This window comes from Hypanus sabinus, chromosome 24, assembly GCF_030144855.1.
Source record: "Hypanus sabinus isolate sHypSab1 chromosome 24, sHypSab1.hap1, whole genome shotgun sequence".
In the NCBI taxonomy this organism is placed as follows: Eukaryota; Metazoa; Chordata; class Chondrichthyes; order Myliobatiformes; family Dasyatidae; genus Hypanus; species Hypanus sabinus.
Window position 1 is genome coordinate 2,308,526 of NC_082729.1, and position 26,388 is coordinate 2,334,913.

The window sequence follows — 26,388 nt, forward strand, 5'->3', positions numbered from 1 at the left end:
CAGCCGTCCGATCGGACCGGGTTGGGTGGGGAAGGTCTCGTTGCTGGGCGACGGCTGGACTCCTGCAGGTTGAACATATCCAGAGCGCCTGCCCCATCCCTCACGGTACACTACGGAGCTGTCTGCCCCCCACCCCCAGCAGATGTAGGTAGTGAAGAGGGAATCACTGAGTGGTTGCTCCAGGGAAGGGTATGTCTATTTACCATAGGCCGAATGGCTTGCTCACTCGGTCCAGAGCCAATAGCGACAGGCCCTTCGGCCCATTTTGTTAGAATCAGGTTTAATATCGTCGTCATATGTAAGGAAATGTTTTTTTGCGGTCGCACTACAATGCAATACATAATTTTAGTTAAATAAGTAGTGCAAAAAAATCGTGAGGCAGTGTTCATGGGTTCAATGTCCATTCAGAAATCTGATGGCAGAGGGGAAGAAGTTAATTTGTGAATCATTGAGCTTGTGCCTTCAGGCTTCTGTACCTCCTCTCAGGCCATTAAGTTTAGGTTTCTGAACTTCCTACCGCAACGCATTCGAAATGTCACTGGATAATTTGTACTGCACCCTACAATATTTAATTTATGCATTTTATTTTATCTATGTGTACATTTGTACATTTAATTCTTGCTTTCTTGAGTTACTGTATTATGTTTTATGTGTATTGCTGTGCTTTACATCCTGGTCCAGAGAAACGTCTCACTTGACCATAAGACAAAAAGATAAAGAAGCAGAATCAAGTCGGCGCCACCATTTCATCATGGCTGATCCAATTTTCCTCTGAGCCCCAATCTCCTGTCTTCAGACTCCTCAATACCCAGAGCCTGGACTGACACCTTACTGCCATATTGTCTTGTTTATTATTTATTCTAATGCCTGCACTGTTTTGTGCACTTTACACAGTCTTGGGTAGGTCTAGTGTTTTTTTTCTGTTTTTTTACGTAGTTCAGTGTAGATTTTGTACTGTGTCATGTAACACTATGGTCCTGAAAAATGTTGTCTCATTTTTGCTAAGTACTGTACCAGCAGTTATGGTTGAAATTACAATAAAAAGTAACTTGACTTCTCCCCGCATCCCTTCGTTCACCAACTAATCAAGAATCTATCAACGTCTGCCTTAAATATACCCAATGACTGGAATCATTTTTGTGAACCTCCTTTGAACCCCTTCCAGTTTCAGAACATCCTGTCTAGATCAGGGGCCCAAAACTGTTCACAATACTTCAAATGAGGCCACACCAGTGCTTTATAAAGTCTCAACATTACATCTTTGCTTTTACTGTATTTTCCAGACTTGGATTGAATGCTAGCGTTGCATTTACTTTCCTTGCCACAGACTCAACCTGCAAATTAATCTTTAGGTAATCTTCCACAAGGTCTCGGCCCGAAATGTTGACTGTATTCTTTTCCATAGATGCTGCCTGGCCTGCTGAGTTCCTCCAGCATTTTGTGTGTATTACAAGGATTCCCAAGTTCCTTTGCACCTCAGTTTTTTGTATTTTCTCTCCACTTAGAAAATAGTCAACCTTTTCATTTCCTCCTCCAAAGTGCATGACCATCCACTTCCTGACATTGTATACCCCCTGCCATTTCTTTGCCAATTTTCCTAATCTAAGTCCTTCTGTAGCCTCTCTACTTCCTCAAAACTATCTGCCCCTCCACCTATCTTCATATCATACTCAAACTTGGCCACAAAGTTATCAATTCCATCATCCAAATCACTGACATATAATGTAAAAAGAATCAGTCCGAACATAGATCCCTATGGACCACTAGTCACCAGCAGACAGCTAGAAAAGGCTCCCTTTATTCCCACTCTTTTCCTGCTACCACTCAGTCACTGCTTATCCATGCTAGAATCTTTTCTGTAATATTACGGGCTTGTGTGGCACCTTGTCAAAAGCCTTCTGAAAATCCAAGTACACAACATCAATCGGTTCTCCTCTGTCTATCTTGCTTGTTATTTCCTTAAAGAATTCCAACAGATTTGTTAGGTAAGATTTACCCTTGAAACCATGCTGACTATGGCCTATTTTATCACATGCCTCCAAGTACACTGACGCATCATCCTTAGTAATTGACTCCAACATCTTCCCAACCATTGAGGTCAGACTAACTTTCTTATGCCTCTCTCCCTTCTTGAAGAGTGAATAACATTTGCAATTTTCCAGTCTTCCGGAACCATTCCAGAATCTAGTGATTCTTGGACGATCATTACTTATGCCTCCATGATCTCTTCAGCCATCTCTTTCATGTGGTCACCTCTTTACACCATGTGGTCCAGGTGACTTATCTACCTTCAGACCTTTGTTTCCTGTGGACCTTCTCTCTTGTTAAGGTAGCGTCACACATTTCATGACACCTGATAACTGGAACTTGCACCATACTACTAGTGTCTTCCACTGTGGAGGCTAATGCAAAATACTTATTCACTTCATCTGCCATTTCATTGCCCCCTGTTACCACCTCTCCAACATCATTTTCCAGCAGTCCAATATCCCCTCTTGCCTCTCTTTTACACTTTATGTATTTGAAAGAAATGTTGGTGTTCTCTTTAATATTATTGTCTAGCTTACTTTCATATCCCATCTTTACTTTAATGACTTTTAGTTGCTTTCTGTTGGTTGCCTCCTCTAATTTCTCAGTAATTTTTGCTCTATTATATGCCCTCTCTTTGGCTTTTATGTTGGCTTTGACTTCTCTTGTTAGCCATGGTTGTGTCATCTTGCCTTTAGAATACTTTTCCTCTTTGGGATGTATGTATCCTTCCCAAAATTCCAGACGTTGCTGCTCTGCCATCATCCCTGCCAGTGTTCTTTTCTAGTCAATTCAGGCTGATTCCTCTCATGCTTCTGTAATTCCCTTTACTCCACAGTAATACTGATACATCCGACTTTAGCTTCTCCTTCACAAATTTCAGAATGAATTCAATCATACGATCACTTGCCCCAAAGGGATCTTTTACCTTAATCTCTTTAATCACTTCTGTTTCATTTCACAAAACCCAATCCAGAATAGCTGATCCCTTAGTGGTCTCAACCAAGAGTTGCTCTAAAAAGCCATCTTGTAGGCACTCTAGATATTCCCCCTCCTGGAATCCAACACCAACCTGATTTTTCCCATGAAGTCATGGACTTCACGTGCATAGTGAAGTCCCCCATGACTATAGTAGCATTGCCAATTAGCATGCATTTTCTATCTCCCATTGTAATTTGTGGGCCACATCCTTACTAATGTTTGGGGATCTGTATACAACTCCATTCAGTGTCTTTTTACCCTTGCAGTTCCTTAGCTCTATCACCAATGATTCAACACCTTCCAACTCGCTGTCATCTCTTTTTAAAGATCTGATTTCATTTTTTACCACAGAGCAAAGCCACCCCCTCTGCCTTCCTACCTATCATTTCGATACAGTTTGTATCCTTGGACATTTAGGTCCAGCTATGATCCTCTTTCAGCCATGATTCAGTGATGTCTACAACATCTGTAACTGTGCTACAAGTTCATCTACCTTCTTCATTATACTGTGCGCATTCAAATATAACTCCTTCAATCTCGTATTTGCTTTTTTCGATTTTGTCTGCCTTTTACATTGCAACTCAGCCTGCTGATTGCAATTTTGCCTCTTCTCACTACATATTACCTCTTTTGTAAACCAGCGACCTCACCTTCAGCACTATTATCCGTCTTTCCTACGATATATGCAGATCAGGACACTAGTCACACCAGGCTCAACCTTTTGATTCCTGACTTTGTCTGAGGTCTTACCAACATCTTCCTCCACAACCTCTCCACTAACTGTTCTGGCATTGGTTCCCATCCTCCTGCAATTCTAGTTTAAACCCCACTGTGCAGCATTAACAAACATTTCTGCTAGGATATTAGTCCCCCTCCAGTTCAGGTGCAAACTGTCCCTTCTGTACATGTCCCACCTTCCCTGAAAGAGGGGCTAATGATCCAAAAACCTTATGCCCTCCCTCCTACACCAACTCCTTACTCACATATTAAACTGTATAATCTTCCCAGTTCTGGCCTCACTAGCATGTGACATGGGTAGCAATCCTGAGATTACAACCCTGCAGGCCCTACCTTTTAACTTAGCACCTAACTCTCCGAACTCCCTATGAAAAACCTCGTCACTCGTCCTACCCATATCATTGGTACCTCCATGGACCACGACTTCTGGCTGTTCACCCTCCTACTTAGGACTGCTGAGGACTCGATCTGAGATATCCTGGATCCTGGCACCCAAGAGGCAACATTCCTCCGGGAATCTCATTCTTGCCCACAGACCTTCTTGTTCGTTCTTCTAACTAAAGAATTCCCTATCACCACAGTGTGCCTTATCTCCCCCCTTCCCTTCTGAGTCACAGAGGTAGACAGTGCCACAGACCTGACCACTGTGACTTTCCTCTGTTAGGTCATCTCCCCCAACAGAGATTAAAAAGCGATACAGTGGCATGCAAAAGTTTAGGCACCCCTGGTGAAAATTTCTGTTAGTGTGAATAGCTAAGCGAGTAAAAGATGACCTGATTTCCAAAAGGCATAAAGTTAAAGATGACACATTTCTTTAATATCTTAAGCAAGATTACTTTTTTACTTCCATCTTTTACAGTTTCAAAATAACAAAAAACGAAAAGGGCCTGAAGCAAAAGTTTGGGCACCCTGTATGGTCAGTACTTAGTAACACCCCCTTTGGCAAGTTTCACAGCTTGTAAATGCTTTCTGTAGCCAGCTAAGAGTCTTTCAATTCTTGTTTGGAGGATTTTCGCCTATTCTTCCTTGCAAAAAGCTTCTAGTTCTGAGATTCTTGGGCCGTCTTGCATGCACTGCTCTTTTGAGGTCTATCCTCAGATTTTTGATGTTTAGGCCAGGGGTCTGTGAGGGCCATGGCAAAACCTTCAGCTTGCGCCTCTTGAGGTAGTCCATTGTGGATTTTGAGGTGTGTTTAGGATCATTATCCTGTTGTAGAAGCCATCCTCTTTTCATCTTCAGCATTTTTGCAGATGATATGACTCTTGCTTACAGAATTTGCTGGTATTTAATTGAATTCATTCTTCCCTCTACCAGTGAAGTGTTCCCCGTGCCACTGGCTGCAACAACCACCCCAAAGTATGATCGATCCACCCCCATGCTTAACAGATGGAGAGGTGTTCTTTTCATGAAATTCTGCACCCTTTTTTCTCCAAACATACCTTTGCTCATTGTGGCCAGAAAGTTCTATTTTAGCTCATCAGTCGACAGGTCTTGTTTCCAAAATGCATCAGGCATGTTTAGATGTTCCTTTGCAAACTTCTGACACCGAATTTTGTGGTGAAGACGCAGGAAAGGTTTTCTTCTGATGATTCTTCCATGAAGGTCATATTTGTGCAGGTATCGCTGCACAGTAGAACAGTGCACCACCACTCCAGAGTCTGCCAAATCTTCCTGAAAGTCTTTTGCAATCAAACGTGGGTTTTGATTTGCCTTTCTAGCAATCCTAAGAGCAGTTCTCTCAGAAAGTTTTCTTGGTCTTCCAGACCTCAACTTGACTTCCACCATTCCTGTTAACTGCCATTTCTTAATTACATTACGAACTGAGGTAACGGCTACCTAAAAACACTTTGCTATCTTCTTATAGCCTTCTCCTGCTTTGTGGGCATCATTTATTTTAATTTTCAGAGTGCTAGGCTGCTGCTTAGAGGATCCCATGGCTGCTGATTGTTGGGACAAGGTTTGAGGAGTCAGGGTATTTATAAAGCTTTGAAATTTGCATCACCTGGTCTTTCGTGACGATGACTGTGAACAAGCCATAGCCCTAACAAGCTAATTAAGGTCTGAGACCTTGGTAAAAGTTATCTGAGAGCTCAAATCTCTTGGGATGCCCAAACTTTTGCATGGAAAAAGTTCTTTTTTTTTCACTCTAAAATTGTACAAAACAAAAATAATACACTAATCTTGCTTGAAATGTTGAAAAGAATGTTTCATCTTGAACTTCATGACTTTTGGAGATCAGTTCATCTTCTACTCATTTAACTATTCACAGTAACAGAAATTTTGACCGGGGTGCCCAAATTTTTGCATGCCACTATATACTTGTAGTTGAGGGTGATGGCCACAGAGGTGCTCTGCACCTTGGGTGTAACTGCCTCTCTATATGTCCTATCTATCACCTCTCTCAGCCTCCCAAATGATCCGGAGCTCATCCAGTTCCAGCTCCAAATCCTTAATGTGGATTGTTAGAAGCTGCAGTTGGATGCACCTTTCACAATTCACAATCTGGAGGTCTCCATGCTTCCCCAAATTCCACAAGAGGAGCATTCCATTATCCTGCCTGTCATTCCTACTGTCCTAGCTGAGCAGATATAAAGAAGAGTACAAAAAAACTTGAACTATTCTTTCCTTTGCTTTCTCTGACTGAAGCCTCAAAGAGCTAAAGCCTTAAGATCACCATCTGACCAAGTCCACTCAGACGATAGCCTCTGTGCTTGCACCTACCTTCCTTTAATTTGTTCATTAATCAATCTCAAATGCCGATTGGTCGCTGGTCAAAGCTACTTTTCGTTGTGCTGGTGGGCTGTGGTGGACGTGATTGAAGTCCCCTCCTCTCAAAGCTTCCGATGTCCGTATTGGCCACTGGTCAAAGGTCTTTTTCGCTATACTGACCCGCTGCTGCCTTTTATCCTTGGGCAGTGGACCTGGTTGAAGCTTTCTTTTTGCGATATACATGTATATAGCTAAATGACAATAAACTTGACTTAAATGGAGTGAATGCACACAGTACTTTCCCCAGGGTTGGCAATCAATGACTAGAGGACACAGATTTAAGATGACGGGAAAGATTTAATAAGAGCCTAAGGGGTAAATTTTTTTCCGAGAGGTTGTATGTGGAATGTTCCACTGGAGGAAGTGGTTGAGGCAAGTACCTTATCGTTACGTGGACAATCATTTGAGATTGAGCACATAAACAGGCTTGTGCTGTTGACTGGGCATGACACTTGGATCTCAGTATGCAACAAAAACTGATTCAAGAAATGCTGAGCATCTTGAACCTATCTGTAAGCAGAGGTGGATGGGAAATGTTAACGCTGGAATATCAGTTGGCATTCTAACTTGTTCCGGTGAAGATGAACACAGACAAATAGGAACCTTACAGGCTCTGCACTGGTCAGTGAACTCTGCAATTTCAGGTAAACAGCATCTCTGATTCTTATTGGAACTGAACAAGTTGATGACTGCTCAACATATCTTCCACATTTCCCTTCGATTGGGGCTTCCCAATGTGCTGACATTGGAGAGGGTTCAACGGAGGTTCAAGAAAATTATTCTGGTATTGAAAAGCTTGCCATATGTGAAGCATTTGATTGCTTTGGACCTGTACTCTGAAATTCAGAATAATGAGGGGAGACCTCATTGAAACCTATCGAATGTTTAAAGACCTCAATAAAGTAGGTTTGGGGAGGATGTTTCCTGTGATGGGGGAGTCAAATACCTGAGAAATTTGTTGTATTTGCGGCAGCAGTACAATTCGATACATAATAGAGAAAAAACTGTGGATTACGGTAAATGTATATATTTATTAAATAGTTACATTAAACCAGTAGTGCAAAAATTGAAATTAAAAAGTAGTGAGGTAATGTTAATGCGCTCAATGTCCATTCAGTAATCTTTCTTTCTTTTTCAATCTTTTTATTAATTTTCACATAGACACAAAAAAAAACATAACATAATAATGAGTAAATTATGAATACAATAGACTTGAAATCACGTTGATAATAAGATAACAATATCCTATTAAACATCAACAGAAGAAAATACCTTAATCAATCAAGTCCATATGATTATATATGAAAAAAAAACAAAAATGACCATTAAAAAAGAGAAAAAAAAATTTGAAAATATGTGGAAAAAAAAGTATATATTAAGAAAAATAAAACTCTAAACTAAACTAGCATGGGCAACAATAATAGTTTACAAGTATATGATAGTGTCAACAAACTCCAGAACTCCATACCTGAACATGAATAAGCAGAAAGAAGGTCTGGAAAGGGCCAAATTAATTCATATGAAAATGTCGAATAAACGGTCTCCAAGTTTCTTCAAATTTAATTGATGAGTCAAAAATAGTGCTTCTAATTTTTTCCAGGCTCAGATAAGAAATAGTTTGAGAAAGCCATTGAAACGTGGTAGGAGGATTTACTTCTTTCCAATTTTGTAATATAGACCTTCTGGCCATTAATGTTACAAAAGCAATCATTCGTCTGATTGAGGGGGAAAACTGATTACCATCTTCATTTGGTATGCCAAAAATTGCAGTAATAAAATGAGGTTGTAAATCTATATTCCAAATTGAGGAAATAGTAGTAAATAAGTCCTTCCAGTAATTATGTAAAGTGGGACATGACCAAAACATATGGGTCAATGAGGCCACTTCTGAATGACATCTGTCACATTGAGGGTTAATATGAGAATAGAATCGAGCAAGTTTATCTTTAGACATATGAGCTCTATGTACAATTTTAAATTGTATTAAAGCATGTTTAGCACATATAGAAGAAGAATTAACCATTTGCAAAATTTTTTCCCATTTATCTGTTGATATATTATATCGAAGTTCTTTTTCCCATTCTTGTTTAATTCTAACTGATATTTCTGGTTGTATCTTCATAATCATATTATAAATAAAAGCTACTAATCCCTTTGACAAGGATTTAAGGTAAAAATCAAATCTGTAAAGTCCACCAAAGTTGAATTAGGAAAAGATGGTAAAACTTGATGTAAGAAATTTCTAATTTGTCAATATCTGAAAAAATTAGATTTAGGTAATTCAAATTTGTTGGAAAGTTGGTCAAATGACATCAAAGTATCTTCAAAAAAGAGATCACGAAAACATTTTATACCTTTCCTTTTCCATATGTTAAAAGCTTGATCTGTCCAAGAGGGTTTGAAAAAGAAATTAAGTAAGATAGGGCTATCAAGAACAAAGTTTTTCAAAGTAAAAAACTTACGAAATTGAAACCAAATTCGTAATGTATGTTTAATAACAGGATTAGATATTTGTTTATTAAATTTAACTAAATCAGCAGGAAGACAAGAACCAAGAACAGAGAATAGAGAATATCCCTTTACCTCATTACATTCCAAATTTACCCACTGTGGGCACAGTGGTGAATCCAAATCTAGTTTCCAATACATTAAATTACGAATATTATTTGCCCAATAATAAAATCTAAAATTGGGTAAAGCTAAACCACCATCTTTTTTAGATTTTTGTAATTGCTTTTTACTTAACCTAGGGTTTTTATTTTGCCACACAAATGAGGAAATTTTTGAATCAATGTTATCAAAAAAAGATTTAGAAATAAAAACTGGTAGGGCTTGAAATAAATATAAAAATTTTGGTAAAATCATCATTTTAATAGCATTAATCCGACCAATTAATGATAAAAACAAAGGAGACCATCTTGTAGTAAGTTGATGAATTTGATGAAGCATAGGTAAAAAATTCAGTCTAAATAAATCTTTATATTTCTTGGTAATTTTTATACCTAAATAGGTAAAGTTATCAGTAACAACTTTAAATGGTATCCTATCACTCAATAAAGTTTGTGCATTTAAAGGAAATAATTCACTCTTATCTAAATTTAGTTTATAACCCGAAAAAGTACCAAATTGAACCAACAAGGATAAAATAGCAGGAATAGACCTATCAGGGTCAGAAATATATAACAGCAAATCATCAGCATAAAGTGATAATTTGTATAACTTCTCATTACGGGTAATACCAAAAATATTAGGAGATTCACGAATAGCAATAGCTAAAGGTTCTAATGCAATATTAAATAATAAAGGACTTAAGGGACAGCCTTGCCTCGTACCACGAGATAATTGAAAAAAAGAGGATCTATAGTTATTTGTAAGAACAGAAGCAACAGGTTTATGATATATTAATTTAATCCATGATATAAAGTTAGGACTAAAATTAAAATTTCTCAATGTATTAAATAAATATATCCATTCAACTCTATCAAAAGCTTTTTCAGCATCTAATGAAATAACACATTCTGGGATTGTGGGTGGTGAAGTATGAATTATATTAATCAATTTTCTAACATTAAAAAAGGAATACCGATTCCTCATAAAACCAGTTTGATCTTCTGAAATAATCTGTGATAGTACTTTTTCTAAACTAATAGCTAAAATTTTTGTAAGAATCTTAGAATCTACATTTAATAGTGATATAGGGCGATAAGATGTACATAAAGTAGGATCTTTATCTTTTTTAAGAATTAGAGAGATATTAGCTTCATAAAAAGATTGAGGTAATCACTTCTTAGCAAACGCATCATTAAAAATTTCACATAACCAAGGAGAGAGCAAAGAAGAAAAAGTTTTAAAAAATTCTACTATATAACCATCAGGACCAGGAGCTTTCCCTGAATTCATTGATGAGATAGCCTCTCCTATTTCCACCATAGAAATAGGAGCATCTAACAGGCTATGGTCTTCATCAATCAGTTTAGGAATATTCAAATTGTTAAAAAAATTATCTATCATGGACTGCTCACCATCAAATTCTGATTGATATAAAGATTTATAAAAATCTTGAAAGGTATTATTAATTTCTTTATGATCAGTAGTTAAATTACCGTCTTGTTTGCGAATTTTAATAATTTGTCGCTTAGTCGAGATAGCCTTTAATTGATTAGCTAACAGTTTACCAGTATGATCACTGTGAATATAAAATTGAGCCCTGGTCCTAATTAATTGATTTTCAATTGAAGAAGATAATAGTAAACTATGTTCCATTTGAAGCTCAACTCTCTTCTTATAAAGTTCTTTGGTAGGAGTCACGGAATAAATCTTATCAATTTCCTTTATTTTATCCACTAATAAAGCAATATCTAAATATCTTTGTTTTCTTTTACCAACAGAGTATGAGATAATTTGTCCACGAATAAAAGCCTTAAAAGAGTCCCAAAGCATTCCTCTGTCGATTTCTTCAGTACAGTTTGTTGAGAAGAACAAGTCAATTTGCTGTTTTATATAAGTGATAAATTCTGGGTCTTGAAGCAAAGTAGCGTTAAGCCTCCAAGATCTGATATTATTGGAATAGTCCGAAATCTTAATAGATAACTTCAAAGGTGCATGATCCGAAATAGTAATAGAATCATATTTACAATCAATAACATCCGTTAATAACCAATGATCAATAAGAAAATAGTCAATTCTAGAATAGCTATGATATACATGTGAAAAAAATGAAAATTCTTTATCTTTAGGGTTCAAAAACCGCCATATTTCTGTAATTCCCGAGTCAACCATAAATGAATTAATAAGTAGGGCTGATCTGTTCGGAAGAGTACGAATAGGTTTAGATCTATCCATCGAAGGATTCAAACAACAATTAAAATCTCCACCCATTATGAACATATATTCATTTAGATTAGGAAGGGAAGTAAATAAATGTTTAAAAAATTCAGGGCAGTCAAAGTTTGGAGCATAAATATTAACTAGAACAACTTTCCGATGGAAAAGTAAGCCAGTTATCAACAAAAATCTACCCTGTGGGTCAGAGATAATTTCATGATGTGTAAACGATATTGAGGGGTCTATAAAAATAGACACACCCCTAATTTTAGCAGTACAATTCGAGTGAAATTGTTGACCTTCCAGAACCTAAAAAAACGTTGATTATCCTCCCTCCTGATATGGGTCTCCTGTGCAAAGATAATATTAGCATTCAGTCTATGGAATACTTTAAATATTTTTTTACGTTTAATCGGATGATTTAAACCATTAGTATTCCAGGAGATAAAGTTAACAGATTTATCCATCATACTAATATTAATTGTGTGTATCATAAAAGGTTAGAAAGACACATAACCCACAATTCAGGAAGGAGGAAAATTGATTCAGGAGCAACCGGAGAACATGACACCTCAACAATATTAATAGTTTAAAGTCGTCCCATAAACTAAAAGCAAAAAAATAAAAAGCAAAAGCGTGAAAAAAGATCCCTACCCCCTCCCCCCACCCTTCGAAAAAAAGCCAAGCGGCAGGCGCATAATCTAATACTAATATTACCCCCATTTCAAGATGGCAGCTCTATAAAAAAGATTAAAAGAAAACTATATAACACCCAAATTAAGATATAGAGTTGCAAAAAATATATATATATCAATCAGAATAAAAGAAAACTAATATAATACAACAAACAATCATTAATAAAAGTATAAACGTCAAAATTTAAAAGTGTAATATACCTTTAAAAAAAATCCCATGTTCAAATACAAGATGACGTTTCAAAAGCAAAGACTTATGGGAAGAAGAAACGCCATTTTGAAAAAGCCATATTACTAAATACAAATGTGAGTTCAGCAATCTGTTAAAAGACAAAATAAGATTTTAAAAAAAGGGATATAATAAACAGTGCAATATATATAAACAAAAACCAAAAATCCAAAACATTCGTCCCATATCTGAGTACAGGCATACAAGCTTACAAAAAACAGAATCTTACGGGAAAAAGAAACGACATCTTAAAAAAAGGTAAATCATTATTGCAAAATATAAACGTATATAACCAAAACAGAAAGAAAAAAAAAGATATTATAAAAATTAAAAAGAACATCTATAAACAATGATGATAGTAAAAAAAACCCGACCCATAGATCAAAAAATAAAAAGTTATAACCCAGCTTCATAGGTTAAAACTTAAAATAGAAAGATATCCTCTCTCCGAAAAATCTTCCACATAACACATAGTTCAACTTGCAGTAGAAGATCGAAATTCTTCAACAAATTTCTTCGCTTCTTCCGGAGTGTTGAAAAATCGTTGACTGTTGTCGTTCAGCACAATTCTAAGCTTCGCTGGATACATTAAAGCTTGTTTAAGTCCAATCGAGTCAATCTCTGCCAACACTGGTTTAAAAGCGATTCTGGCACTCATAACCTCATAAGAATAATCCTCAACAATTCGAAATTGGAAATTATTGTAAGAGATCATACCTTTTTTACGAGCTAATCGAATTAGAAGCTCTTTCTCAAGAGGATAATGAAGGCGAACAATCACCGCTCGTGGTTTATCAGTCATAGACGAAAACCTCGCAACTCTGTGAGCGCGGTCGATAACAGGTTTAGTTTGCAAACCTTCAGCACCGAAAATTTCCCACAGTAATTTAGAGAAAAATTCAGTTAAATCACCGGACTCAACTTTTTCGGAAAACCCGATAATTCGCAAATTCTGTCTGCGAGATCGATTTTCGAGATCAGTAATTTTAAACTTATGCTGATTTACAACTTTAAGAGTCGATTGTACCTTCTTATCCAACTCCTCAAGTGTACATGCTTTTTCAACAATTAATTTTTCAGGAGTCTCCAACTTATCTTCATGCCGCTGAATATCCGCTGCCTGCGACTGAAACTTAGTATCAAGCGATTTAACAGCTCCCTCAAGTTCAGACATTTTCGTGGTAAACGTGTTTTCCAAACTGGCCATTTTACTTTCCAAGCTTGCCATTTTACTTTCCAGCTTGCTTTCCAAACTTGCAAGTTTAGTGTCCAGAAGATTAGAAATTGCATCGATAGATAAAGGCTCCTTAGACGATTTCTTACTTGTAGCCATTTTAAGTTCGGAAAAGTTAGATCAAATATAGTTTTAAGAAAAAAAAAGTCAATCAAAAATATCAACTCATTTGATTAAATTCGAAAAGATTTGATTAAAGGGTGATTATAGTTAGAAAAGTGAAGAGTGCCTAAAAGGCAGATGTTTACGTCGCCATCTTGAAACTCCACCCCTCATTCAGTAATCTAATAGCAGAGGGGAAGAAGCTGTTCCTGAATCACTGAATCATAAGAACCTTCAGGTTCCTATGCCATTTGCTTGATTGTAGCAATGAGAAGAAAGCACGCCTTGGGTGATAGGGATCATTAATGATGGACGCCGCCTTTCTGAGGCATTTTCCTTGAAGATATCCTGGGTACTACAGAGGCTAGTGCCCATGATGGAGCTGACTGAGTTTACAACTTTCTACAGCTTATTTCACTTCTGTGTTGTAGTCTTCTCTTCCCATACCCCCCCCCCCCCCCACCCCACACACACTTACCTGTTAAAAAGCTCGGTACAGCACATCTATAGAAATTTGGTAATTCTTTGGTAACGTTCCAAATCTTCTCTAATGCCAAAGGTCGTAGCCTCAGAATAGAGGGATGTCCATTTAGAGTGAAGATGAGAAGGAATTTCTCCAGCCAGAGAGTGGTGAGTCTGGAATTCCTTGTCAGAGGCGGCTGTGGAGGCCAAGTCATTGGGTATATTTAGGGCAGAGGTTGGTAGATTCTTATTAGTCAGAGCATGAAGGGATTCAGGGAGAAGGCAGGAGATTGGGGCTGTGAGGGAAATGGATCAGCCATGATGAAATGGCAGAGCAGACTTATGGGCCAAAAAGCCTAATTTTGTTCCTATATGTTATGTATCTTATGGTCTTGTGTCTTTGTACATTATACCTGCTCCTACATCTACGTGAATCATGAAAAATTTATGTTCCCATCTTGCAGCCAAATCACCATTCCAGCAATTACGTGCTGAACTTTTATGTGCTTTCTCTGTTGCAAGTGTTTTTCCTTGGACAGGGTGACCTGTGCAGGATGGGCCAAGCCTGGTCTCATCTGGGCTGAATGTGATTCAAGCACAGACAATCCTCTTACAGTGATGGGCAGAGAACTGGTTCCCTTACCATTTGCTTGCTGAGCCTGTTTTTATTAAGGTGTTGAATTGGTTTGTTTAATTAGCTTGGAGGGAGGAACGAGGCTTTTAGCTGTTGTCTTGTTGCTTGTGGTCTGTGTCACTCTGCTGAACATTGTGAGCATGCTATGCTGCTGCCAGAATGCATGGCAACATGTGTGGGCTGCCCCAGCATATCCTTGGGATGTTTTAGTCACTAATGCAAATTACACATTTTGATGTACATGTGATAAATAAAATTAATCAGAATCTTGGCGATTCCAGTCTTAATGAAGGGTCTCAGCCCAAGATGTTGACTGTTTATTAATTTCCATAGATACTACCTGACCTGCTGAGATCCTCCAGTACTTTGTTAATCTGAGTCTTGTTGTGATTTGTGTATAGGGGTACTCAGATCCCTTTGTCCTGTACCCCATACCCCTACCATCCATATACAATCAAACTTCTCTTAAACGCTGAAATCGAGCTTGCATGCACCATTCGTGCAGGCAGCTCGTTCCACACTCTCACGACCCTCTGAGTGAAGAAGTTTCCCCTCATGCACCCCTTAATCTTTTCACCTTTCACGTTTAACCCATGACCTCTAATTGCAGTATACACCTCATATTTTTGTATACTTCCTACAGGTTTATACAGTTCTTAATTCTGTGTTTTTTTTCCTCTCTCTGTAGATTTGGACCACACTGCTGATGTTCAGTAAGTTATTAAAATGCCTACTATAAAGTGAACTGATAGTTGAAAGAGATATATCATGCAAGTAAATTGAATGACTTTCATTTGTTCATTACGTGCCATGTTGTGTGACATGAGTGATCACGATCTTTCCATGACCATGACTGTTTTCAGCAAATTTTTCTACAGAAGTGGTTTGCCATTGCCGCCTTCTGGGCAGTGTCTTTACAAGAAGGGTAAAGCCATTATGAAAACTCTTCAGAGATTGTCTGCCTGGTGTCAGTGGTCACATAACCAGGTCTTGTGATGTGCACCAGCTGCTCATACGATCATCCACCACCTGCTCCCACCTGCTTCACATGACCCTGATCAGGAGGAAGTGGGGAGTGGTGCTAAGCAAGTGCTACACCTTGTCCAAGGGTGACCTGCGGGCTAGTGGAAGGAAGGAGCACCTTGCACCTCCTTTGGTAGAAACGTATCTCCACCCCACCACCCAATGTGACATTAATGTACATTAATGTTTTTAAGGTGAAAGTACTGTGGGTATATTTAAAGTATAAGAAGTCCTACAAAAATTTACTGTTTTGATTTCTAACATGAAGGTGGGATTGACTTCAAACATAATATTAAGTAGATGGTCCTGTAGTCTTGAGCGTTTAGAAGAATGAGATTGGATCTGATTGAAACATGCACAATTCTTAGGGGGCTTGACATAGGCAGATGAGAATTTGACTTTCTTTGGTGGAGGTGTCAGAAACCAGGAGTCACAGTCACAAAGTAAGAGGAGAGTAGAATGGAAAGGACTTTCTTCATCCTGAGAGCTGTTGAGGTGAAGTCACTGGGAATTTTGAAGGTAGACACCAATATATCTGTAGCTGTCAAGGGTAGATGCAAAGTGGTGCGGAGGCAAGAGATCAGTTAATGATCTATTAACAGTGCAGTGCTTTCCTCTTATTTCAAAGTTCAAAGCAAATTTATTATCAAAGTACATTTATGTCACCATATACAACCCTGAGGTTTATTTTCTCGTGGGCATACTCAATAAACCCATAGAATTAGCCATAACAAAATCAGTGAAAAACTGAACTAACTTGGGTGTTCAACCAGTGTGCAAAAGATAACAATCTGTAGTAGTAATGAGAGGTCATGAGGCTCCTGTACTTCCTCCCTGATGGTAGGAATGAGAACAGGGGTCTTCAGACTCCTGTACCTCCTCCCTGATGGTAGTAATGAGAGGAGGGGTCTTCAGGCTCCTGTCCCTCCTCCCTGATGGTAGTAATGAGAAGAGGGGTCTTCAGGCTCCTGTACCTCCTCCCTGATGGTAGTAATGAGAAGAGGGGTCTTCAGGCTCCTGTACCTCCTCTCTGATGGTAGTAATGAGGAGAGGGGTCTTCAGACTCCTGTACCTCCTCCCTGATGGTAGTAATGAGAACAGGGGTCTTCAGGCTCCTGTACCTCCTCCCTGATGGTAGTAATGAGTGGAGGGGTCTTCAGGCTCCTGTCCCTCCTCCCTGATGGTAGTAATGAGAGGAGGGCATGTCCTGGATGGTCATGATGAAAACCAGCTTGTTTCTAGGTTGTTAACAAATTGTGTTCATTTCTCTTTAACAGTTCAATAATACCATTTGACTTCTATCTAAATGTTTATTTTTACAGCTGTTGGTAGTTTAGTACAAAAAATCAGTTCCTGGTTTTACAATTAAGGCATAATAAGATGCACAATCCATCTCCGCTTCCTAATACTTCGTAAAGAGTTAGCTTTCAGTTCAAGGCCCTGAACTGCTTTGTTTTGTGCTTTGCAGGTTACACTCATGGGGTGATACAGTAGAAGAGGCTTTTGAGCAGGTTGCCATGGCGATGTTTGGCTATATGACAGACATAGAAACTGTGCAGCCATTAACCACCCTTGAAGTAAAGGCTGAAGGTAATCTTAGCATTCTGATTAATTTAATGGTGTTGATAGATTTTCAACAAAGGATATAATAATATCCTTTATTATCCTTAAAGGATAATAAAGTTTTATTATCCATTATGTGAATATACCTGTGCTACAGGGTCATTTGTTAATCAGTTCAAGTGTAATTGTCATTTAAAGGTACATGTAACTCCCTGGGTCGCCTTAGGCTCGCTCAGCTCGTTCTTGTCTAGGGGGAGCAGCCTTCGGCCCCACCAAACTGGGTAATCAGCTGGTGTGGATGCTGTGTGATGTCCCCGCGTCGCCCAAAACCAGACAGTACACCATATGCGATTAAATGAGTACAATTTATAAAGGTTACTATAACTAAGTGATTAATAATGATACAGTATATATGAAGAGAAAATTAAAGAAAAGGCGCCAAACTTATCAAAGTCCAAACCACTTCCTGCACAACCGTTGGAGCTCAATTACTGAAGTCTTCTGGCCACCATTCGATCCCCTCCGAACTTCTCGACTCGCAGCTCAGGACCCTCCGAACTCCTCGACTCTCCAAACAGCTCAGGACCCTCCGAGTGGTCAACCAAGCACATATAGCTTCATCCCGATCCTCGCCCAGCTTAGAGCATTGCGTCCTCTCTCTCGACCCCCTTGCGCCGATCTGCCCAAAAGCCCGTCAACAAAAGCTTACAGACTCAGAAGAAAGAACATTAATCCCCATTTGGTTTACAAAGGAATACCATTCTCGTTATCAGTAAATTAGCATTCCTGCGAGTTAACAAAAGGAAACCCTTTCCCAACAGTCACAAAAAGAAAAAAAAGAAACCCCCTTTACACACTTCCTCCATCAAATAAAAGTCATGTCCTCATGTCTACTAAATAACTCGCCACCTTTCCTGCCAACACACTGTAACCCAAGCACAAACAGTGACATCTCCTCCCCACACAGTAACCCTCACGCCCTGTTCCTCAGGCGCTACTTAGGTCAACTATCTGGGAGTTCCCTAACCCTTCTGAGGCCTCCGTACCCCCTCACCTAAACCCTTCAGGCTCGGACACAACTGGGGATACCTTGGGCCCACTACCAACTCCTCTCTCAACCTCTCACTCATGCCCCACACTGCACACAGCTAACCCTCCCCGCTACACCTGACTCAATGGGAGAAGGGCCAAAGGTCTCTTCCTCAATCGAGGGAAAGTCAGCAAAAGGCAGCATGTACCACACATCCAGCACATCATCCATCGAATCTGTATTCTTCCTCATTCCTGTGATCGGTAGCTGCTGTTTGATCTTCTCCAAACGGAAACACGTGGCCTGCACTGCTCCCGCAGTCTCTTCAGCCTCCTGTTCAGTATTCACTGCACTTCTCTCCAGCTTTTTCTTCCTCATGACTTCTTCCAGATCAACTTTCAGGTTTTGCACTTCATTTGAACTGTCGATGGTCATCTTCAGGTTCCCTTCAAGCTTCCGCTTCTCTCTTCTGAGATTCGTCTGTAATTTCTTCACCTCTGCAAACTCCCCTCTCCGGGTTCTCAGTTTGCTATTACCCTCAGTCAGACAACTTTCTTCATTCTCTCCAACTTGTAAGTCTTCCGAATGGTTCCAGATCACTTTCTCCAGTCTCTCCGTCTTCACTTCAAACTTGATTCCGTAGAGACAGTCTCTCACGAGCTGTGACCTTCGCCTGCCCTGGCACGTGCCCCGAAAACACTTTAACTCGGTAGTTCTCAGCTGCTCCTGCAACGACCTCACTTCATATTCTCCTGAGGCAAATCCAAATACCAAGAGATCATCCACATACACCAAAACTCCAAATGCCTCCACATCCCCTGTGGTCTTCCACCTGCCCCGCAGGAAGGTTGCAAGGGCTCCAGATATGCCCTGTGGCATCTTTTCGGACCCGAAGACTCCTAGGGAATTTATAACGGCCGTCTTCTCCTTGTTGGCCCCACTCATCGGGATCTGGCAACATCCACTCCTCAGATCCAGCACCTTAAAGCACTTCACACCACTCAGACAGGCCATCGCCTCTCTGGCCCTCAGGGCCATATTCTGGTCACTGACAGTGCGCCTCTTCAACGCAATATAATCCATACACATGCTGCCTACATCTTCCTTGGCTGTAGGGGCCAGTCGCCGCAACCTCTCTCTCTCCGAGGTGTCTTCAGCAGTCAACTCCCCTCCCTTGTGGTGTTTGGCAGCGTCCACGAAGAGGGTCTCACCCTCAGATACTTCCCCCAGGCCGTACCACCACTGGCTCTTGTTTGAATTCGGTATCAGCCCAATGCTGCTACTCACGTCCACACAAGCAGCTCGAAACCCTGGGTGCATCGACAATGCCTCCAAACAGCGCTCACCCGCCTCCTCCAGGCAGGCTCCCAAGCGCACCAGCAGGATTTTGGTTCTCTCTAGAACAGAAACGCTGCCCGTCTCAACAGAGTCCGGACACATCAGCATTAACGATTCATGAACCTCAGTCTCCTCCACATTTGCCTCTAAGAACTCCATTTTCATTGACCAACAACCGTTGTCTGGATAATCACCGGCACTGGTACCCCGAATCTCCAGTGTCCTCAATGTTGTCAAGGGTAAATGCTTCCAATAACGGTTATGAAACAAACTGTACAGCAACTTCATCGGCGCCCCGGTGCCGAGGATGGCTTTAACTTGACTTCCATCCATCCGTAACAACACCTGTGCGCATGGCCCCTCTAAGCCTTCAGGAATAGGGTCTGTTCCTTTCGGGAGTTCCTTGGTACATTACTGGGAATGTGCTCCCCCAGAGACCCCAAGCCGTTCCCCCACTGGGCCTCCTGTAAGTTTCCCGACACCTCTCGAATCAACGGAACAACATATCCCCTTGACAGATCCCCTTGGCACCACAAGCAATTTATCTGCCCCCCTAGGCAAAAAGGGATACCCTAAAAACTTCCCACCAATCTCCTGCCACAGATATAATAAGCCCCCCCAGCTGCGGCATTTGACTTCCAGTCAAACCACACGCATTTTCCCACACTTTCCCAGAACTGGCAGCGGTCACTTCGAGGTAATTGCGCCTGACAGTTCTAACAAAGTCTCCAGCCCGCCTACTCAAACTTTCAACCCGTCCCTGTCGCTTTTCCTCAGCCAAGCACTGCCACTCACCCAACAACTGAGAGGTCCGCTCCGCCCACGCCTCCGCCCCTTTAAGGCTGGACATTATTCCAATAACCGGGCGGAGCTCACCACTGCTGAAACATCCCAACCTGTCACTCCTCAATCTCCAAACAGTACGGACAACCCATGGTCCCACCACCATTTCATCAGCCAACAGCAACCATCCCATCCAACACACACACAGCGATAACCAGCAATCGCACACCCACAAAGGCACACCAGCTCTTCGCCGCAGACACAATTTAAAGAGGGTGATCACACAGCTTCCACAGAAATCAACCCCGGACGAGCACCCCACAATGTAACTCCCTGGGTCGCCTCAGGCTCGCTCAGTTCGTTCTTGTCTAGGGGGAGCAGCCTTCGGCCCCGCCAAACTGGGTAATCAGCTGGTGTGGATGCTGTGTGATGTCCCCGCCTCGCCCAAAACCAGACAGTACACCATATGCGATTAAATGAGTACAATTTATAAAGGTTACTATAACTAAGTGATTAATAACGATACAGTATATATGAAGAGAAAATTAAAGAAAAGGCGCCAAACTTATCAAAGTCCAAACCACTTTGTGCACAACCGTTGGAGCTCAATTACTGAAGTCTTCTGGCCACCATTCGATCCCCTCCGAACACCTCGACTCGCAGCTCAGGACCCTCCAAACTCCTCGTCTCTCCAAACAGCTCAGGACCCTCCGAGTGGTCAACCAAGCACATATAGCTTCATTTCCCCCCCCCCCCCCGGAGAATCTCCCGGCCTCGGACCCTCGCCCAGCTTAGAGCATTGCGTCCTCCCTCTCGACCCCCTCGCGCCGATCTGCCCAAAAGCCCGTCAACAAAAGCTTACAGACTCAGAAGAAAGAACATTAATCCCCATTTGGTTTACAAAGGAATACCATTCTCGTTATCAGTAAATTAGCATTCCTGCGAGTTAACAAAAGGAAACCCTTTTCCAACAAAAGAGAAAAAAGAAACCCCCTTTACATACATGAATAAAGCCAAACAAACAGCATTGCCCCAGGGCCATAGTGTAAAACACAATACCAACAGACACACAAAGCACATATAGCAAGTACATATTATCAGTAAAATACAGTCACTCAAAGTATATAGTCCCAAGACCCTAAATCCATGAATGTTGCAGCAGTCGACAAACACAATACAGGTTGTCTTCTGCTGAACGAACACTGGGGGGCAGCACCAACTGCAGTTGAGACGTCTGCCCTGGTGAAGCACACTAATTCTGACAGCTCTCTGCTGCCAAGCTGTAAACAGGTGACTCTGCGGCTTGAGGCCTGCCACCCACCAATGAATCAGTGAATCAGACTTGCAGCACTCCACATTAACAATATGGTTTCATGTGAAAAATGTTGTATTCATCAAGTCCTGTTGCAAGGCCAAGGCTTTGGGGCATCAGATATTTCATTAATGTGTCTTCACACTGTTCTCTTAATATCTACATATGGGGGGTGGGGCTGGAGGGTGCTGTGATAGAGTTTTGCATTCCCAGTTATCTGACGTGTGATGTTTGGGGTATGGGAACAGCTGTTGATAGAATTACAGGATTAGTCAGCATCAATCCTTTCCCCAGTCCTTCCCCAGATGCAACAAATGCTTGGCACATCTGCTACAGTGGCACACCTGTTGCCGCGTGGCCAAGTGGTTAAGGTGTTTGTCTAGTTATCTGAAGGTGGCTAGTTCGAGCCTTGGCTGAGGCTTGCGTATGTGTCCTTGAGCAAGGCACTTAACCACACATTTCTCTGCAAGGACACTGGTGCCAAGCTATATGGGTCATAATGCCCTTCCCTTGGACAACATCGGTGGTGTGGAGAGGGGAGACTTGCAGCTTGGGCAACTGCCGGTCTTTCATAAAAAAAAAACCTTGCCCAGGCTTGCACCCTGGGAACTTTCCAAGGTGCAAATCCATGTTCTATCAAGACTAATGGAGGCCTACTACTGCAGTGGCTGAAATATGTTTAGCAAATCAAGTGGTTCAAATTTAAATGGCTCAATTTAATATCAGAGAGCGTATACAGTGTCCAACCAGAAATTCTTACTTCTCACAGACATCCACGAAACAATCCCCAAAAAATGATAGAAGCATCCAAACCCCAAAGCCCTTCCATGCACAAGCAGCAACAGAAGCATTGACCCTCCCCTCCCTCCCACTTGCACCAGCAGAAGCACCAACCTCCACCTCCTCACTCCCGTGGCATGCAAGCAATAGCAAAAGCTCCCAGAGAGACTTCAATCTAGAGTTCATCAAAAACTACAGTCCGTTATCCAGCATCTCACTCTCGCTCTCACACCAGATTGATCTTCCATCAGTACTGGACAAATGATCTTGTAGGTTAACAAGATTTAAGGTGCAAGGGGAGGAGGGAATAAAGGGTGCTTGGCAGGAGATCAAATGACAGAAAGGATTATTATGCAAGGCAAAAGGTAATTTTAAAAAATTGTGGATGTTTTCAAAAATAGCAGGAAAACGGATCCTAGAGTTGTACAACACAGGAACAGCTTTTCAACACACTGTGCCCACACTAATCACTCCCAGTAGGTCTACAGCATTCAGTGCCTTGTCAATTCAAGTGCTTTACTAAATCCTCCTAAAATGTCTAACACCTTCTCAAGCCACAAAAAAAAACTTCCCAAGATTCCCTCTAAAATTGGTCCCTTTCACTTTAAACCTATGCCACCTTGTCTTATACACCCCTAAAATGGGGGAAACAGTTCATTACTATCTTCCCTATCTATCCCTGTCATAATTTTGTGTATCTCTACCAAGTCATCCTCACAAGCCTCCCACAGTCTGGGTGAAAAAAGCCCTGGCTAATCAATCTGTCCTTAAAAATGAAGTTCTCCAATCTAGGTAACGTCCAGGTGAATCTCCTCTGTACCTCTACACAGCAATTACATCATAATTGTGTGGAAACCAGCACTATACACAGTACTTTGTGTGCCTAACCAATATAAGTGCATAACATCTCACTTTTCAGCATTAAGTTCCAGCTGATGGAAAGAACCCTCCTTGCTATCTATAGCCAGTTTTCACTTGTAAACATAGTGGCATACAAGGCCTTCATGTCATTGTGTACCATTCAGCTAGGTCTTCTAAAATACAGCAACAAACTACAACAAATTCAGAGTGGATCAAATCATAAGCATGTTTTATTGCTAGGGAGGATCCACCTCCATACATTAAATCGGAAGCTTCAATCTTGCAACTCAAAACAAACCATTTTTATACTTGTACAAAATCCAGTAATTCATCTTTGAGGTCGTTTCATCCCATAACATTCCTCCCTTATCTGCATGTGGCATCTGTTTTGTCAATCAATCCTTTTGTCTTTTGAGGCTTCCTCCCCCATGACAGCTGTGTTGTCAAAACATTCCTTATTGTAAACGCACCCCATGCCATAAAAACACACACACTTCTTGTAAGCCTCCCTCTGAACCAGTAAAGCACTCCAGGATCACACAGGTTCCATTTTGTCACATTACATCTGGGACAGTGTCAAAGGCCTTACTGAAGTTCACGTAGACAGCTACTGCGCTGTCCTCGGCAATACGTGGAGTTTAAAAATTCAGTGGAGTGACATGGTTGCGTAGCAGTCAACGTAATGCTTTACAACACTGGCTGTAAGATCAGGGTTCCCATTCCACTATTGTCTATAAGGAGTTTTGTACATTTTCCCTCCCACAGGCCAGAGGCGTACCAGTTAGGGTTAGTGAGCTGTGGGCATGCTAACTCAGTGCCAGAAACACAGCAACACTTGCGAGCTGCCCAGCACAATCCCCACTGATTTGATTTAATGCAAACAATACACTTCACCATAGGTTTCAATGTTTATGTGACAAAAAGATATTCTTTATCAAATTCACGAAACACAAGTTCCTATGATCAATAAATAAAATTAAATCGGTTGATTAATTAAAAGCCTTGCCAATTATCCGTTGTCTATGCCCACCTTTCCAAATCTAAATAAACCCTCTTCCTTCGAATTTTTGCAGTAATTTCCCTACCACTGATGTAAGTCTGACTGGTTCATTATAACGTCACCATTGCTCTTCATGAACAAAGGAACATCATTTGCTCTCTTAAGTGTGTTGAACCCAAAAAACTGTAACCATCCGCTACAATGGGACTTTCCGGTGGTAGCCAAACATTTTAATTGCAATTCAAATTCCCATTCCGACATGTCGGTCCATGGCCTCCTCTTGTGCCAAGATGAGGCCATCATCAGGGTGGAGGAGCAACACCTTATATTCCGTCTGGGTAGCCTCCAACCTGATGGCATGAATATCAATTTCTCCTGGTAAACAAATTTCCCTTCTCCACACTCTGACCTTTTATTTCTTCTCACCTGCCTATTACTTCCCCCGGGTCCCTTTCTTGGTCTCCTTCTCCTGTGGTCCACACTCCTCTCAGATTCCTTCCTGCCCAGCTCTTTACCTTTCCTACCCACCTGGCTTCACCTATCACGTTCCAGCTAGCCTCCTTCCCCTTCCCCCCACCCCCAGCTCTCCAGTCCTGAAGAAGGGTCTCAGCCCGAAATATCGACAATTTTTTCATTTCCATAGATACCTCCTGGCCTGCTGAGTTCCTGCAGCATTTTGAATTTGCTTCTGTGGATTTCCAGCATCTGCAGAACTTCTCGTGTTTATAAGCTGCAACTGACTTGGTTTAAGGGGGTTCATCCTGAAACATGCACTGTTTCATTGGTAAAGTGGCGGAGACAGAATGGAGAATTAGGTGTTCCAGAATGGAAATCTGAATTAAAATGTTTGGCCATCAGGAAGTTCCACTTGAGGTGGAGGTGCTGGATGAACCCAACAGATTTGCAGGTGAAGTGTTGCCTCACCTGGTAGGACTGTTAGGCCCTGAATGCAGGTGAAGGAGGAGATATTGGTTTATTATTGTTACATGTACTGAGATACAGTAGAGACACATTATTTGCGTGCCATCCAGACAATTCATTCCTTACATAGGTACATGGAGGAAGTCCTAAACGAAAACAATAAGAGAATAGAGGGAGGCACGGTATCATAGTGTAGCACAAGACTTTATAGTACCAGCAACCTAGCTTCAGTTCCCACTGCTGCCTGTAAGGAATCTGTACATTCTCTCTGTGACTCTGTGGGCTTCCTCCCACCCACAGTCCAAAGATATACCCATTGTTAGGTTAAATGGTCATTGTAAATTGTCAGGGTCCTCATTTCTGCCTCTGCAGTGCAGTGCTCCTGGGTTTCCTGCTCCCTTCAGAGGTCTAATAAAGGGCTGCCTCTCTTCTCATCACTTGCCCAGTCCATCTCCAGCGTTTCCTCATGATGATGGTGGCCATGTTCCCTTGGTGACATTGAAGGAGCAGTGCATGGAAATATATAATTTGTAGTATAAAATGTATTCTGTTCCTTGTCTTGTCCATTGGGATTTATCACTAAATGTTTACAATTGGCCAACTCACACAACATGTTGGAGCAGGTCATGCAGCATTCTAAGGTTTGTCCCACTCCCATCAGAGAGGGGGCTAAGTAGCATCCATGACAGGAGCATCAGTTGCTTTCACAGTAATTTCAGTAGATAGTTACTTTCCCCAAGCAGTAAGGCTTAAAACCTGTAGGACAAGTAACTTGGCCTCAGTTTGATGGTAATCATGACACAAGAACAATTAAAGTTTGTTGCCATGCACTAAAACTTTTTCCACATTTATAGTACAGCTTGTTCTGTCGTTGTTGGTGATGCTTATGCTGGTCTGTGCTGTGTGTTGTGTTTTTGTGTTGAACATTGTAGGTGTGCTATGTTGGTGTTGGTATGTGTGGCAACTTTTGTGGGCTGCCCCCTGTGCATCCTTGGGCACGTTCATTGTTAACACAAACGATAGGTCTTGATATACATGTGATTATTTGAATGATGGGGAATATAATATGAATTGTAATGAA

At 41.0% G+C, this 26,388-nt stretch overlaps 1 protein-coding gene across 4 annotated transcripts in view; it reads left to right on the forward strand.

The window, feature by feature from the left end:
- zbtb8os (zinc finger and BTB domain containing 8 opposite strand) overlaps positions 1–26,388 on the forward strand; it is a 37,662-nt gene that overhangs the window by 214 nt on the left and 11,060 nt on the right. For 2 of the 4 annotated variants that reach the window (XM_059949151.1, XM_059949153.1), the window contains exons 2-3: positions 15,385–15,409; positions 17,188–17,309. In XM_059949151.1, the coding sequence (XP_059805134.1) occupies positions 15,385–15,409; positions 17,188–17,309 (147 nt within the window). Of the gene's footprint in view, positions 1–7; positions 190–13,344; positions 13,446–15,384; positions 15,410–17,187; positions 17,310–26,388 lie in introns of those variants that run through there. The other 2 variants (XM_059949154.1, XM_059949152.1) reach the window with 2 other exon arrangements.